Source organism: Lepisosteus oculatus, chromosome 12, assembly GCF_040954835.1.
Source record: "Lepisosteus oculatus isolate fLepOcu1 chromosome 12, fLepOcu1.hap2, whole genome shotgun sequence".
NCBI lineage: Eukaryota > Metazoa > Chordata > Actinopteri > Semionotiformes > Lepisosteidae > Lepisosteus > Lepisosteus oculatus.
Window position 1 is genome coordinate 18,644,099 of NC_090707.1, and position 14,366 is coordinate 18,658,464.

Here is a 14,366-nt window from a genome sequence, read left to right on the forward strand (position 1 = left end):
TTTAAATAGGGACTCCTGTAGATTGTAAATGACCACGCATGACATGGAAGTGCTACATTCAGTACAAAAGGCACCTCAAATCTCTTCACAAACTTTCCCAATTCATCACAGCATAAAAAATTAGGATTTAAAATTGAGCTACTATAGGAGTTCATTTTTTTTTTATTGGACCTCTATTCTTAATGAAACCTCAGAAACAAGTGTCCATATTCACGTAACATACTCTGCTTTTTAAAAGGTTTCTGATATTTTCCTTTAACATGTTTTACTTTTTAGTCAAAACAATCTTTGGCCAGAATATCTTCTGACCCCCTGCAGGAAACAAGCGTTGCCAGTTATAAATGCAACACTCAAGAACTACTTAAATGATATGATCAGTTCATTCAGTGAAATTATGTGTAAAAGTAAAGCAAAAGCTAATATACTTCCTTGTTTGCAGGGATATTTCACAAATAGTATATAATGTAACATACAGCCCATTCAATGTGCATATATGGCTTGGGACGGGTCAGATACATATCATCATCTGGTTCATAATTGAAATTACAGGTAATTGTTCTGCCGACGGAAGGTATGAGCCCTAGTCAATCCAAGATTCCATTAAACTTCACAGAACATGCTTTAACTGATATGTGCATAATATTCCAAATATTCTATGGAGTACTAACTGTAGAGAAGCAGAAAACCACTGTTTTGTATGTCAGACGCTTCTACGAATCTAGTATGAAAATCAGCACTCACCTGGGACAGGTTCTGCACAGTGTTCCTAATGTCGTGCAAGACTCTTCTCAGTTGCATCTCTGTTGTTGAAGGAGGACGACTGTGACGTGGATACGGGCAAGAGGATGGAGGATAAGGGCAAGAAGAAAATGAGTAAGAGGATCCACATGTGCTATAGGGGGGGACATTAGGAACACTACACGTGCTCCATGACCTCATGTGCTCACAAAGGGGCCTGCTGTGCCAGTCTGAAGGAGTGCTGTGCAGTGAACACATTGACTGAGTCATGTGTTGTGGCATCTGCAAAGGATAGGGGGGAATTTTGCTGTGCACTTCCTCCTCTATGTCCCTGGGGAAAACAGTCTGCTCCGTTTTCACAGGAGGCGTGTTTATAATGAGCGTAGACTTGCATTGGGGCTGTTCCTCTTCCTCTGCTAGGGGTTCCTCCTGCTCTTCTGGGGTGTACCGGTAGGTGAAAGAGGGGGGAGTGCAGCGGGCTCGGCTGCCAGGATGCAAGTTGATTTTTACAGAAGACACCACACGTGTGGGGCTGAGAAGAGAAGAGGGCAGGGAGCTGGCTCTCCTTAAAGGGTATCTGTCTTTTTCCCATAACAGGTCTCTGGATTTCACTCGAACAGAGGGAGACCTCATGCGACTCTCATTAGACACAGGACAAGCTTTCTGCTGGGCTCGGTGAAGGGCATCCCACACTTTTTCAGAAGCGGAAAGCACACATGGTGGTTCTTCGGGGTCTGTAGTTGAGTGAGGCTCATCCGTTTCAGAAGTCCCACGCTCCATAGGTTTTGGAATCTGGTGGACAGAGAATACAGGGACTACCTCTTCACTGGCAGCCTCATCTGCTTCTGTTTCAAGTGCATTGGAACCATCTATGGTGGACTGCGGTAAAAAGGCCTCTTTTCCCAGCATTTCCTGAAAGACTGACTGCTCCCGAGCCAGAGGGGTGGCCAACTCGCCTGCAGTGGATGTCACCGTTGTCTCACTGTCGCAGCTATCGGAGCTCTCCTGAAACTAACGAGATAAACAAACCACATGAATAAATTAAATGTAATCACAACACATAGAGAGCATGTAAAATCTGATTTACTTTGTTCAGTGAGAACAATATGTTATTTACAGCCTATTAATTAATTAATTTGAACACATTTGAGCACTAATATGATTTGGAAAGTAGTTTTTCATGCCACTCATTGATAATTACTGCTATTCCAGATTTCATGCATAAAACACACTGAAATAATTACCTTCAGGTAATTAGTGGAACCATCTGCTGAAGGATCTTCGGCAAAACCACTGCTATCGGAGTGCTGACTTGCAGTTCTTAATAACTGTTCTGAAGAGGAGAGGTTAACATATCAAGAGTAATACTCTAGCATATACAAATTTAAGCAATAACAGCCTTTGTCATTTAAACATGTTAAAGAGAAAACTTTTAGATGTTTATTTCTGTTTAAGAATTCAGAATCTTGTACAGTTTTCAAATATGTACTTTAAAGCTTGCAGTCATCACAATTTCAAGCAACAAATAATATTTATAACATACACAACCTACTCCATGCATTCAATTAAAAAAAAGAATAGATAACTATTATGTAAGAAAAATGGAAATGCCAAGATTGCAAAAGTATTTAAACTCTTTGCTGTGGCAAACAAATTGATTTGGGTGCACAGATTCAGTAATGGGACAATAAATGAGTTGAGTGGGCTGTGTGTGCAATAACAGTGGTTCATATAATTTCAAAAATAAATACACCTGTCTCTGTAAGGCCACCCAGCCAGGTAGTGAATGTCAAGCAACATTTCAAACATGAAGACTAAGGAGCTTTTAAAACCTCTCAGAGATACATTAATACAAAGGCACAGATCAGAAGAAGATAATAAAAAACAGATTGGAGACCGTTAATATTTTCACCTTATTAGCATGGTGAAGGGTTAGGCATTTACAGTAGATGAATGCCTAGATCAGGTTGCCCCACCAAATTGAGCAGCCGGGAAAGAAGGAAACTGGTTAGGTAATGTCACCATGACGCTAAGTGTAACTTTGAAAGAGTTACAGTTACAGAAGAGTTCCATGACCGAGATGGAAGAAAACTTCCATGGGTCAACAATACCTCTACCCCTCCACAAAGGAGGAACTGAATAAACCAACTAAAATCCTGCATGGAGTTTGAAATAAAGCACCTACTGTAAATCTAGGAGCAATCATGTGGCAAAAGGTTTTGTAGTCAGATAAGATAAAATTATAAGTTTTTGGTTTAAGTGTAAAATATTACATCTGATGCAAACCCAGAATAGTCCACCATTCAGTCAACACCAACACTGCTGTCAAGCAAAAGTGGAAGCATTATGTTCTCTTCTCATCAGCAGTGTGACACACATCTTAAATTTTTCCTTTATTTTTGTTTCTGTCATTTACTGCAACCCATCTTTCCCTTAGAAGCATTCATATTGAGCATTCAGCTTTTAAATAAAATATTAAGTTTTACAGATTTCTGTATTAAATATACTTGCATTGGTCAAGCATATTATTACTTTTGCCCATTAGATGGCAGGCTTACTCCACCAATGAGGCCATATAAAAAGCACACAAAATAGTCTGCTTACCGCTTCACTGAATGTAAACAGGTGTTTTGGCTAATGTATTTGGACTTAATTTATACACGGAAAAATCATCTAATTTTAAATTGATAAATCAAATACAAACAATATGAATAATTGTCCTATAAAAACAAATGTCATGTGCATCATCTGAACTCTGAACTATGTAGTAGTAATATCTACTTAATACCATAGATTCTCTAAAAAACATTATTATAATTCTGTACTCTGATGTTTTAATGCTAAACAATGTTTTAACATATCTTATTGTTAGGAAAAAATACGTGAGAACAGTACGAACTATTAAAACTGTGCTGCAAGGCACCTCCCTGTTTTTATATAGGCCACTTTCTCTCCGACAGTGATAATTGTTAACTGGTGGAATTCTACAGTGCAATTTATTTTAGGGTTTATATTACATTCAAGTATGCTGGTTCAACATTTTACATAGTTTCCTAATTAAAACAAAATGGTTTGTACTTTTTAGGATATGTTATTATAATTTCAGGGCAAAGTACAACTGTTATAGTTTATTACAGAAAAACCACTATGGTAATGTTACAGTTAATATAATGCATATTTTTTTAAAAAAATATTTCAGCAGACAGTTTCTCCATGAGATCATGCTCATTTGAACGCAAAGATTTTTTATTCCTGAATATAATGAATGTAATGCCGTACGGAGGATTGGGACTTAAAAAGAAAAACAAACTGCAATAGTATTAATTACAAGACAAATATATGAGCAGAAACGTTTAGGTCTATTTGGTAAAACAACCCCCATTTCAATATGTCCTGGTTTATTATAGGTCAATAAACCAATGTTGACAAACTTTATAAAAACACATTCAGGACGATAACTTCCCTTTAGAAATCTGCATCTTACAGCCCTTTCAAAATAATTATTTACAGCCATCAGCAATAACTCATACAGACTGCGCTTTGACTATGGGTAAATTTGAGATCATAGCAATCCTGAAGTTATCATTAATTGCTAAAATATTACAATTGTAAGTATATCAATTACAATGGAACAAGTAATAGGTTTATTCCATGCTGATAAAAAGAAAGAAAACGCAACGTTTCGGCCATGGAGCCTTCTTCAGATGTGAGAAGGCTCCACGGCCAGAACGTTGTGTTTTTTTTCTTCTTTCTTTCAGCATGGAATAAACCTATTACTTGTTACTTTGCAGCCTACACATGCTGACGCAGCTACCCACCTGAACTATTAATTACTATTACAGACAAGTTTAGATATTTTAGCAAATTATTTACATTTGTAAATACTTAAGGGGGGTACATTACAAAATAAGAACAAGGATTTAAGATAAATTTTGCCAGACATCATCTAGAAGTGGAACTTTGCCATTTCATTTTTTATAAAGCAAAATGATAAAAGGGGTCTGGAAGAATCATTAACACTAACACTTCAAAGTATAACTTGATTTACTCAATGCACTGTGACTACGGAACTTACCATTGCCACCTCTTGAAGCCAGGCGAGTCCCAGGTATAGTTTCCCCTTCGTTACTTTGCACCTACAAAATATTAAACTGGGCTCTTAAAGACTTTCTGAAAAAGAGGATAAATTACGGCAAAATGTTTGCAAACAATAATCATAAATATGCTCTCCAAGTCCTGAAAGAACAACAATATGAGAAATGAGAAAAAATAATATCCATTTATAACTTAAGCGTGTGTTTCATAAGCCTTTAAATTTCAAATTCGACTCACTCTACATTTCCTCCTTTCACAATCAACTGTTCCTTAGAACATTCTGGAGCAGTTAGCTGAAATGTTTAAATGCAACTCTTTGTAAAGTAGAAGTCGTCTCCCTACAGAAAGATATTCTAGGTAAACATCAAACTAAAGCAGCTAGAAAATTATATGTTGTTGCAAAAACAAAAAATGATGGCTTCTTTAACTTGTTTTCTTTTCCAAAACAGTTCCTCAAACTTCAGCTAAGAGAAGGTTTTATTGTGAAGCTGGCATGCAAAATTATTTAGAGTAAACATGATGAGAAAAAAGATGCGTCCATGTTTTAAATATCTACAAATTAGTTCATTGTTGTTGGTATATTATGACTCTATGTATTTATTAAACTAGAATTTTCTTCTACTATTTGGCCTTCAACCCAGTTGTCAATCGCAAATTTCTACCCCAGTAGATGATAAGTGACTTTCCACTGTGCAGCCTCGAGCAGACTGACCAAGTACTTCACTGCCATTAAGGGAAATTTAGTATTGTGACTGGCGTGTAGGTTGACGTTTCAATTTTATCAGAGCCGTTGTCTCGACTTAATACTGTTCTGCTTTAAGCACCACTGTGAAATTGTGCTGACTGAAAAAAAAACGAAATAAATGTTACATCAAAGAAAATGCTAGGCAGTTAAAATAAAAACCAAAGTCTCCAGCACTCATGAGAGTATCCCATTTCAGGAAATTTAGTAAAAGAGAAAAATGCAGTTTAGAAAACACGCATTACCATGATGTCAAACATTTGCCAGGTTTCAATTGATTTAGGCTGAGCTTCACGCCACAAAGACAGAAGTACATAAACTCAATAACATAGCATGCAAACCGAGAGCCACAAATGCCAAAAGAGAGAAACTCAAAACAAATGTAGATGGAATGGTACAGAATCATCCAGTATAAAGGATATAGTACATACGAATATAATCAGTATACTGTATATGTACAACTGCATTGAAGGTGCTATGGCCACTGTTCTATTAAACTTTAAAAATTATTACTAACAGATCACTAACAGTTTCATTCATCTATCCATCCATTTTATCCAATTCAGGGTCGCAGAGAAACCAAAGCCTACCCTAGCAGGCAATGGGACACCAGTCCATCGCAGGAAACAAACACACATCAGGGCCAATTCAGCTACTTCATGTGGAGGAAAGGGCAGCCCAGCCAGTATGTCTTTCGAAGGTGGGAGAGAACTGAATAACCTGGGGAAAACCTGTGCAAACTTGGGGAGAGCACGTAGACTTCAAATGGAAGGTGCCCCTGGCCAAAATCAAACCTACGATCCAAGTGCTAACAGGGGTGTTAACTCTCACACTAAAATGCATCAACTATTTCAAGGAATTCAAAATCAGGTGTTATTTAGTATGCAGCAACACAGTGGTTAGTCTTGCTGCCTCACAGTGCTGGGGCCCTGGGGTGCTATCTGTGTGGAGCCTGTATGTTCTGCCCATGTTCAAATGGATTTTCGTCAGGTGCTCCAGTTTCCTCCCACAGTCCACAGTGCCAGTACATACTGGTAGGTAAAATGGCTTTTAGGAAAATTGCCCCTAGGTGTAAGTGTGTGCACGTCTATGTATCTCGCCTGCAGTGTCTCATCCATTGCTTGCCGGGATAGGCTCTGACTCCCCCACAAACCTGAACTGGATAATGCAGTTAGAAAATGGATGGATGGATGATATTTGGTACTTCTTTTAAATTTTGAAACAATTATAAATTGTTTAAAAATAAGCAAAAATATTTTAACAAGAGTACTTCAGACATTGCTGCATCAACTGACTCTGAACTCTGAATCCAGCAACGTGGTTACTAATACAAAGCCTGCTCCTCCTTGGACAAGCCTGCAATTACTATGATGCATAATAACTGTGTTGACACAGTTATTGTTATAATGACACAAACATACAGCCAGCAGCCATATCACCCTGCAACTCACAACTGGCAACCCACTTAAGTTAAGCAGGTGTGAGCCTGGTCAGTACCTGGATGGGAGACCTCCTGTGAAAAACTAAGGTTGCTGCTGGAAGTGGTGTTAGTGGGGCCAACAGGGGGCGCTCACCCTGCGGTCTACGTGGGTCCTAATGCCCCAGTATAGCGATGGGGACATTATACTATAAACCGAGGTCCTGACTCTCTGTGGTCATTTTAAATCCCAGGGCGTTTCTCGAAAAGAGTAGAGGTGTAACCCTGGCATCCTGGACAAACTTCCTATTGGCCTTACCAATCATGGCCTCCTAATAATCCCCCTCTATGAATTGGCTTCATCACCCTGCTCTCCTCCCCACTGATAGCTGATGTGTGGTGAGTGTTCTGGTGCACTATGGCTGCCGTTGCATCATCCAGGTGGATGCTGCACATTGGTGGTGGTGGAGGGGAGTCCCCATTACCTGTAAAGCGCTTTGAGTGGAGTGTCCAGAAAAGCACCATATAAGTGTAAGCAATTATTAATTATTATTATTATCATTCTTATAAATCATGGAGTTAAACTACAATCATTATAAGCAAGTACAATACCGTAGAACCAGACATACAAACATCTTACTCATGAACTGTATATTCAGCTGCACTTCATATTCAAAGTGAGAAATATGCAGTCCCAATCATGCAGTGGTGCCAAGGGAAAATGAGCATCAAAACATGGTGGGCAATTTTAATTTTTCTTTACAAATTTTTTCTTAAATTACGAATACTAAAATTACTAAATTTTTCTTTAATAAGGACATTTTTAACAGTTTTCTACCATTATTCATTTCATGTTCCTCTTTTTTTTGCAATGGACATTTCAACTGGTGAGCTTGTTCCTTCCCCACTATGAATAATAGTCCACTAGGACCGTGGTTCTCAAACTGTGGTACACGTGGAGCACCCCCAGTTGGTATGCCAGATGACCCTGGAAATCTGTTGAGTGCAGTGAAAAATTGGAACAGATTTTCATATTTTCATTTTAATAAAATTAGTTTATGAGTAAAAAACGCAGCCTACAGTATGTACTGTACTTAGCTACAATGATACAGCGAGAGCTAATACTTGAGTAGACAGAAGAGTACTATGTAATTCTATACCATTTTATAGGAATGCGGGCTGCGAACGTAAGTGGCCAATTGTACTGTATTTTAACAAAGTTATCTCCAGCAAATACAGAGGTATGAGAATGTGTGAGATTTTGGAACACTGCCAATCTTGTAGGCACAGGAAAGCATGATACATAACACAAAAATATTTAAGGACTATTCTAGGTTAGCTGGAGAAAAATAAATCGAGCTCCTCTATGTTTCATTCCCATGCACATTAAATAAAAACTTCTTTTAACTTGAAATGGGGAAAAATGCAAGCTTGCGGATTGCTAAAGCAGGTAAGCCCCACACTATTGATGAAGAACTTTGTTTACCGTTGGCAAAAGAGCTGACATGTATTATGTGTGGAGAAAAGGCTGCTAAACCGCTTGACCTGCTGCCCCCTTCGAATGACACAGTCACTCATAGAATTAGTGATATGGCAGATGATGTCAAAAGTACGCTGATAGAGCGTGTTAAGATAAGCAGATGCTTTTCACTGCAATTAGATGAGTCTGTAGATGTCGTTGATTTGGTCAATTTGCTCGTTTACATTAGCTATGAATCAGAGGGCATGTCTCATGAGGACTTTCTGTTGTGTAAGCCAACAAGAAATACAGGAGAGCACATATTTTAGCTTCTGAATGAATTTATGAAAGAGAAGGGCATAGACTGGAAAAAACGCGTTGGAGTTTGTACAGATGGTGCTAGAGCGATGACAAGCCGACACAACGATGTAGTTGCACAAATTAGAGAGGTCACTGTGGACGCACTGCAGCATCCAACGCGAGGCCTTGGCAGTCAAGAAAATGCCTGAGGATTTAAAATCTGTGTTAAACTCTGCTGCCAAAGTTGTGAATTGTATCAAGGCTCGACCAATGAATTCATGCCTGTTCAGTGTGCTTTGTAATGTGGCTGGTAAAATTAGCCTACCTGGCTGATATAATCTCATGTGTGAATGGGCTGAATATGAGACTGCGGGGGCTCTCTTTAAGTATTTTTTATGTCTGACAAGATCACTGCTATGAAGAAAAGGCTACAGCTTTTTGGTAATAAAATAAACGCAAGTGATGTCTCTGCTTTCCCAACTTTGGAGAACTATCTGCACACATGTGGTGGGGCACTTGATGCTGCTGCTTATGATGTTATTGCAGTGCACCTCTTGTCATTGAGAGAACAGTTCTTGGGGTATTTTCCAGTTGAAGCCACACCAGAGTGGATCGGGAACTCCTTTACTGTTCATGTCAAAGGAATATCCAAGGATCTGACCTGTGCTGAACAAGAGAAGTTGCTTGAGTTATCATCTGATGTGACTTTGATGTCAGAATTGAAACAACAGTCACTGATGGATTTCTGGATCCAAAGATAGAGTGAATACCCAGCCCTCTCATTAAAGGTTGTGCAGTTTTGATGTCTTTTGCTACTACCTACCTTTATGAGAAAGGCTTCTCTGCTCTCACTGCAATCAAGACAAAAAGTGTTGCAACAAAATGGATGATGAGCCAGATCTGCGTTTGAAGCTCACTGCCCTCGTCCCTGACATTGCAAGTTTTTGCTCGACTAAACAGGCTCACCCCTCTCACTGAATGGTAAGTGCTCAGTGCTATTTGTATTATATGTGTGTGTGCACGCACTCCGCTTATGTCGGTCATTGAGATTTTCTGTGGTTCCTATGAGAAGATGACTTGTAGGTGGTACTTGGATGCTTTGGTTTGATCAGGGGTTTCACTTGGTCCAAAAAGTTTGAGAACCACTGCACTAGGACAATGGTTGAGAAGTAAAGATTGGTTTGAAAAGAGAAGCAGAGGAAAAAACTGAAAGTTGAACACAAAGATTTAACAAAGGATGATCGATTTGCACGGCAGTTAAACTAAAACAATTTTAGTAGTTTCCATCTGCATAATAAAGTTATAAAGCTTGATTAACCCACAATAATTAATGTCTATTCTCAGGCTGTAGAGATCCTTAAAAGGAATTGTAATTTTTTCAGAATTACAAACAACCTCCATTCCTCCTCCAACTCTGGTGTTTTCTTTGAAATAAATACATCTCTATGAAGTTTACATCTGCAGCACATTGGGAGAGTTCTTCTTTTAATAATATTCCATTCATCCATTATCAGAAAGTCACTTCCTTGTGAAGATCACAACAATCTATAGTCTAACCCAAAAGCATAGGGCACAAGGCAGAAGTGATACCATATGACTGCTCACAGACAGACCCCTAAAGGCCAGAGTCAAATATAGGACCTTGGATCTGTTTTGCTTTTATCTACTGCAAAAAAAATGTTGTATAATTAAAAATAGATGATCTAGTGAAGTAAAGAACAGACGTCAAACAATAACTAGTCAATATTATTATAACTGTCATAACCAATATTATAACCAATATTATATAATTTTATATTATAAACTGTTAGTTTAAGGGTATCGGTATTTGTATAAGCAGTAGATCACTTGTATTAGAGTAACAGCTGGACACAGGAATTGATTACGTAAAAAGTACAGTGCTGCAAACATGCCTGATTCTCTAGCTTTCTGCATATCTGTATCAACCAAAACGGAGTTTCAGAATGCGATACAGGAAAGAAAATACAAGAATAGAAAATTACGTTTCACGAGATACTGAATACAATAATATTTTAAGGTTTTTTAAGTGGGCAGAAGGCCTTTAATGATTATAATAAATCAAGATATTAAGATAAATTACAGTATTAATAAACTAAATAGAATTGGAAATAATGTGTCACGTAAAAATCCCTGCAAATTAATATATTACTCTTAATGTTCTCATTTTTTTAGCAGAACTTAATAATTGCCTTACTTTTTCCAAATTAACTTTGACCTGAGTAACGTTCTGACCCAATATGGCTCTTACACACATGCTGCCTTGAATATATGCAAAAAGTTGTTGATAGAACAGAATTTCCCATATTAAAGAACAGATGCCAGCATCAAGATTAATATATACATATTAAAATCTGCATTGTCCGACTACTGTGATGCTTGAAATAATCCAAACAAAACATGCATTTTCCTTTTCTCAATCCAGTGTGTGACAAACGTTAAAAGACCCAAGTCCTAAGTGGTTAGATGAGTCTTTTATTGCCTTGCCTTTTGTAGCTATTTTTGTTTGTATTTAAAAGATGAAAAAGACAACAGGCACAACCTCTTACAGAATATACCCAAAAGACTTAGGAAATCTATTCATTTGGGAGCACTATTCAAAACTTTTATGCAACATTATCTCCACTAATCCTTACCTATTTTTAGCACATCAAAAATTACAACAGAGTAACAGACCTTTTCACTGGATACTAAATAGGACAAAAAATCAAAAAGGAAAACATTGCACTTAAGTATACTCGACATAATTACCCTACCATCCGGAATGCATTAACCACTAAAAGCTAAATAAATGAGCATTATCTTACCTCTTCCATTTCAAATGAATCCTTTTGAGGTAACAATAAATGAGCAAAACGGGGATTTTGCAGATATGCTGAAGGCTCCTTATCTGGAGTAGAAGTTACGGTTTCTTTCTGCTCATCACTGCTCTCCAGATCACCACTGGCAGACATAGACAAATGTTTTCTCAAAACAGAAGGTTCGATGAACCCAGATTCTTCAGAAACACCATTTCCATTAACCTCAATTGGCGAGTCACCATTTAGTACTGTATTTCCATTTGATGAGGAGTCCAAAAGACAACTGAGTCCCTCTTCTGTTACTGTAGCTAAGGAAGGAGAATCTTTTTTCCTAAACAGTTTTTGTAACTTTTGTTCATTCTTCTGTTCAGGATCTCCTGACTGATCCTCTGTGGTTGAAACTGCAGGGTTTTCTTTATCTGTGGCTAGAGGCAAAGGTGAGGAATTACTATCAGGAGATCCATGCAAATTATGTTTGCTGATGTTCTTTTTTAATATTTTAGCAGCATTCAAGGCTGAGCTTCTTCTTTTTAAAAGAGGCGTCTCTCTGGTTTCACTTTCTGTTGTCCCAATCTCCTGAACCGGCTGTCCTGACACTTGTGAATAAAGTGAAGAAAAGGCGTTGGCGACAGTAGTGAGCACCTCAATCTGACGAAAGCGACCTACAGATGAAAAGCAAGAGTCAGTTTCAGTGAATATAAGCAATCATTTGTTGAGCATATCACCGTCAATTTTTTAAAAAACAGGTCTTTGCATGTAGCACAACCATTCACGCTAATGGATTTAAACAAATTTCACATGACTCCAAATTAAAAAGCAGAAGTAGATACATGAATCTATCCATTTTCTAACTGCTTTATCCAGTATACGGTCACAGGGGATGCCAGAGCTTAACCTAGCAAGCAATGGATGACAGTCCAGTGCAGGGTATATACAGACACACACACACACGTCAGGGCCAAATTTTTCCCCAAACACCAATTAACCTACCAATACAGTATGTCTCTGGAGTGTGGGAGGTAACCACAAAATCCACTGAAAACTCACAAAAACTATGGGGAGGACACAGAAACTCCACACTGATAGTACCTTATGAATTGAATCCAAGGAAGAACCAAACAATCAACAGAGAACAAGGGCTGAGAAATATAATTAAAAGGAAAATCCAGACTTCTCTCCAACCTTACATACAGCACAATGGATCATTTAATTTATTAATATATTTAAGATAGTCACTATTCTTTTCTTACGAATTTGGAAATTCTAGGAAGTAATCTATCCTAACTGTCTAAAGGGGGAGAGAGAAGAGTCATGAAACTAAAAAATGGGTGAGTAAGCACATTCATTAAGGGGATGCAAGCCTGAAGAGAACTACCTATATAATTGTGTTGTTAAAGTTATTTACTGTGATAAAACGTAAAAAGAGGAATAAATCTGAACTCCAATATATCCAAAGTGCTTTACTAGTGGCACAGCTGGATCTCTATGCAGCAAAGTTTAATGGTATTAACACAGACTTTGAATAATTGTTAGAGCACTACAACAATCAAAACCAACAGATGACACAGGGATGAAGGATTAATTTCCCTAAATAAAGGGAAACTGGGGGAAAACACTTCAGTCATTTTATTGTCAGGCAAGTGTCGGCATATTGATCCATCCTGGTCCCAAAACACTATAATACAGAACAAAATCCAAGATATTCCTACTCAAACAGATCAAAAGCTATCTCGGCATCTAATGACAAAGCAGTACAGTGTCAGTGTCTGCATTTGCATGTATGATGTGGAAAAGATGGCAAATGTTACTGGAGCCCTTAAATAAACTCATCTGATTGTGGTGTATTGATTTGTTTATATAAATTACAAGTCAATGTGAAAGCACCTTAGCATATTGGTTGATACCTGAGTAAACTGGTAAGGAAAATAGCTTACACAAAGAGTGGGATCTTCATTTTTAATAAAAAAAAAATACAATAATAAGAATAAAGCAGAAGTATTAAGATCCCTACAAATAGAGCATGCCTTAATGGACATGTGTTTCTTAATAAGCAAAGAGGACATAACTAACATAACCACAGCCAAAACATCAGATACGTTCACATTGAATGTAACTGTTGGCAGGGGATATCCTGGGATTATTTAACCCACCTACAATTCAGAACAACATATACAGATCAGTCACATACGTATCAAAAACCATGCGTCATGGAGGGACTATGGTCTTGAATTAATAAAGAAGAAATAGCAGCTACTAAAAGAATACCTAGACAATGACAAATGAGAAGTCCTTAATATTTAACAGAGGAACACCACAAGGGTGGAGATGTGACCCCAGAAGGGATCTCCTCTTTCTCTCTTCCCCTCCCTTTGTTGAAACTGTGACAATTTTATTATTACAGTAACCATGAAAAAGCCAGTCCCACCAAAAAAAAGTTTAGCCTACCAGACAACTCCTCTGCAAGAAAGGCAAAAAGCACATATTGGAAGAATAAGCAAAAATAAAACCACATAAAAACTTCCACTGTTTTCTTTCTTCCGTATGAGCTAGTAGAACAATCCATTCAGATATGAGCAACTTTAAAATCCTGCAACTATGTGAACACTGCTAACATGAACGACCTCAAGTACAATGGCTAAAACAGGGAAGTTTTCCTTGCTTCACCCAGCGATCGTTTCACATATCCTATTTATTGTCAAGATGCATAATTCAAAATTGTTAAAATCCCATATTGCCCCCCCCCATTCTAGTTTGAATGGTTGTATTACCTCATATACTATTAACCATTTAAGTTCT

General features: G+C 37.8%; 1 protein-coding gene across 3 annotated transcripts in view; it reads right to left on the reverse strand.

Moving 5' to 3' along the window:
• The window catches only part of itprid2 (ITPR interacting domain containing 2), a 50,243-nt gene that overhangs the window by 5,955 nt on the left and 29,922 nt on the right, over nucleotides 1-14,366 (reverse strand). For all 3 annotated transcript variants that reach the window (XM_015359012.2, XM_015359013.2, XM_015359014.2), the window contains 4 exons: nucleotides 11,577-12,232; nucleotides 4,814-4,874; nucleotides 1,983-2,071; nucleotides 742-1,749 (listed from right to left, as the gene is read on the reverse strand). In XM_015359012.2, the coding sequence (XP_015214498.1) occupies nucleotides 742-1,749; nucleotides 1,983-2,071; nucleotides 4,814-4,874; nucleotides 11,577-12,232 (1,814 nt within the window). The remainder of the gene's footprint in view (nucleotides 1-741; nucleotides 1,750-1,982; nucleotides 2,072-4,813; nucleotides 4,875-11,576; nucleotides 12,233-14,366) is intronic.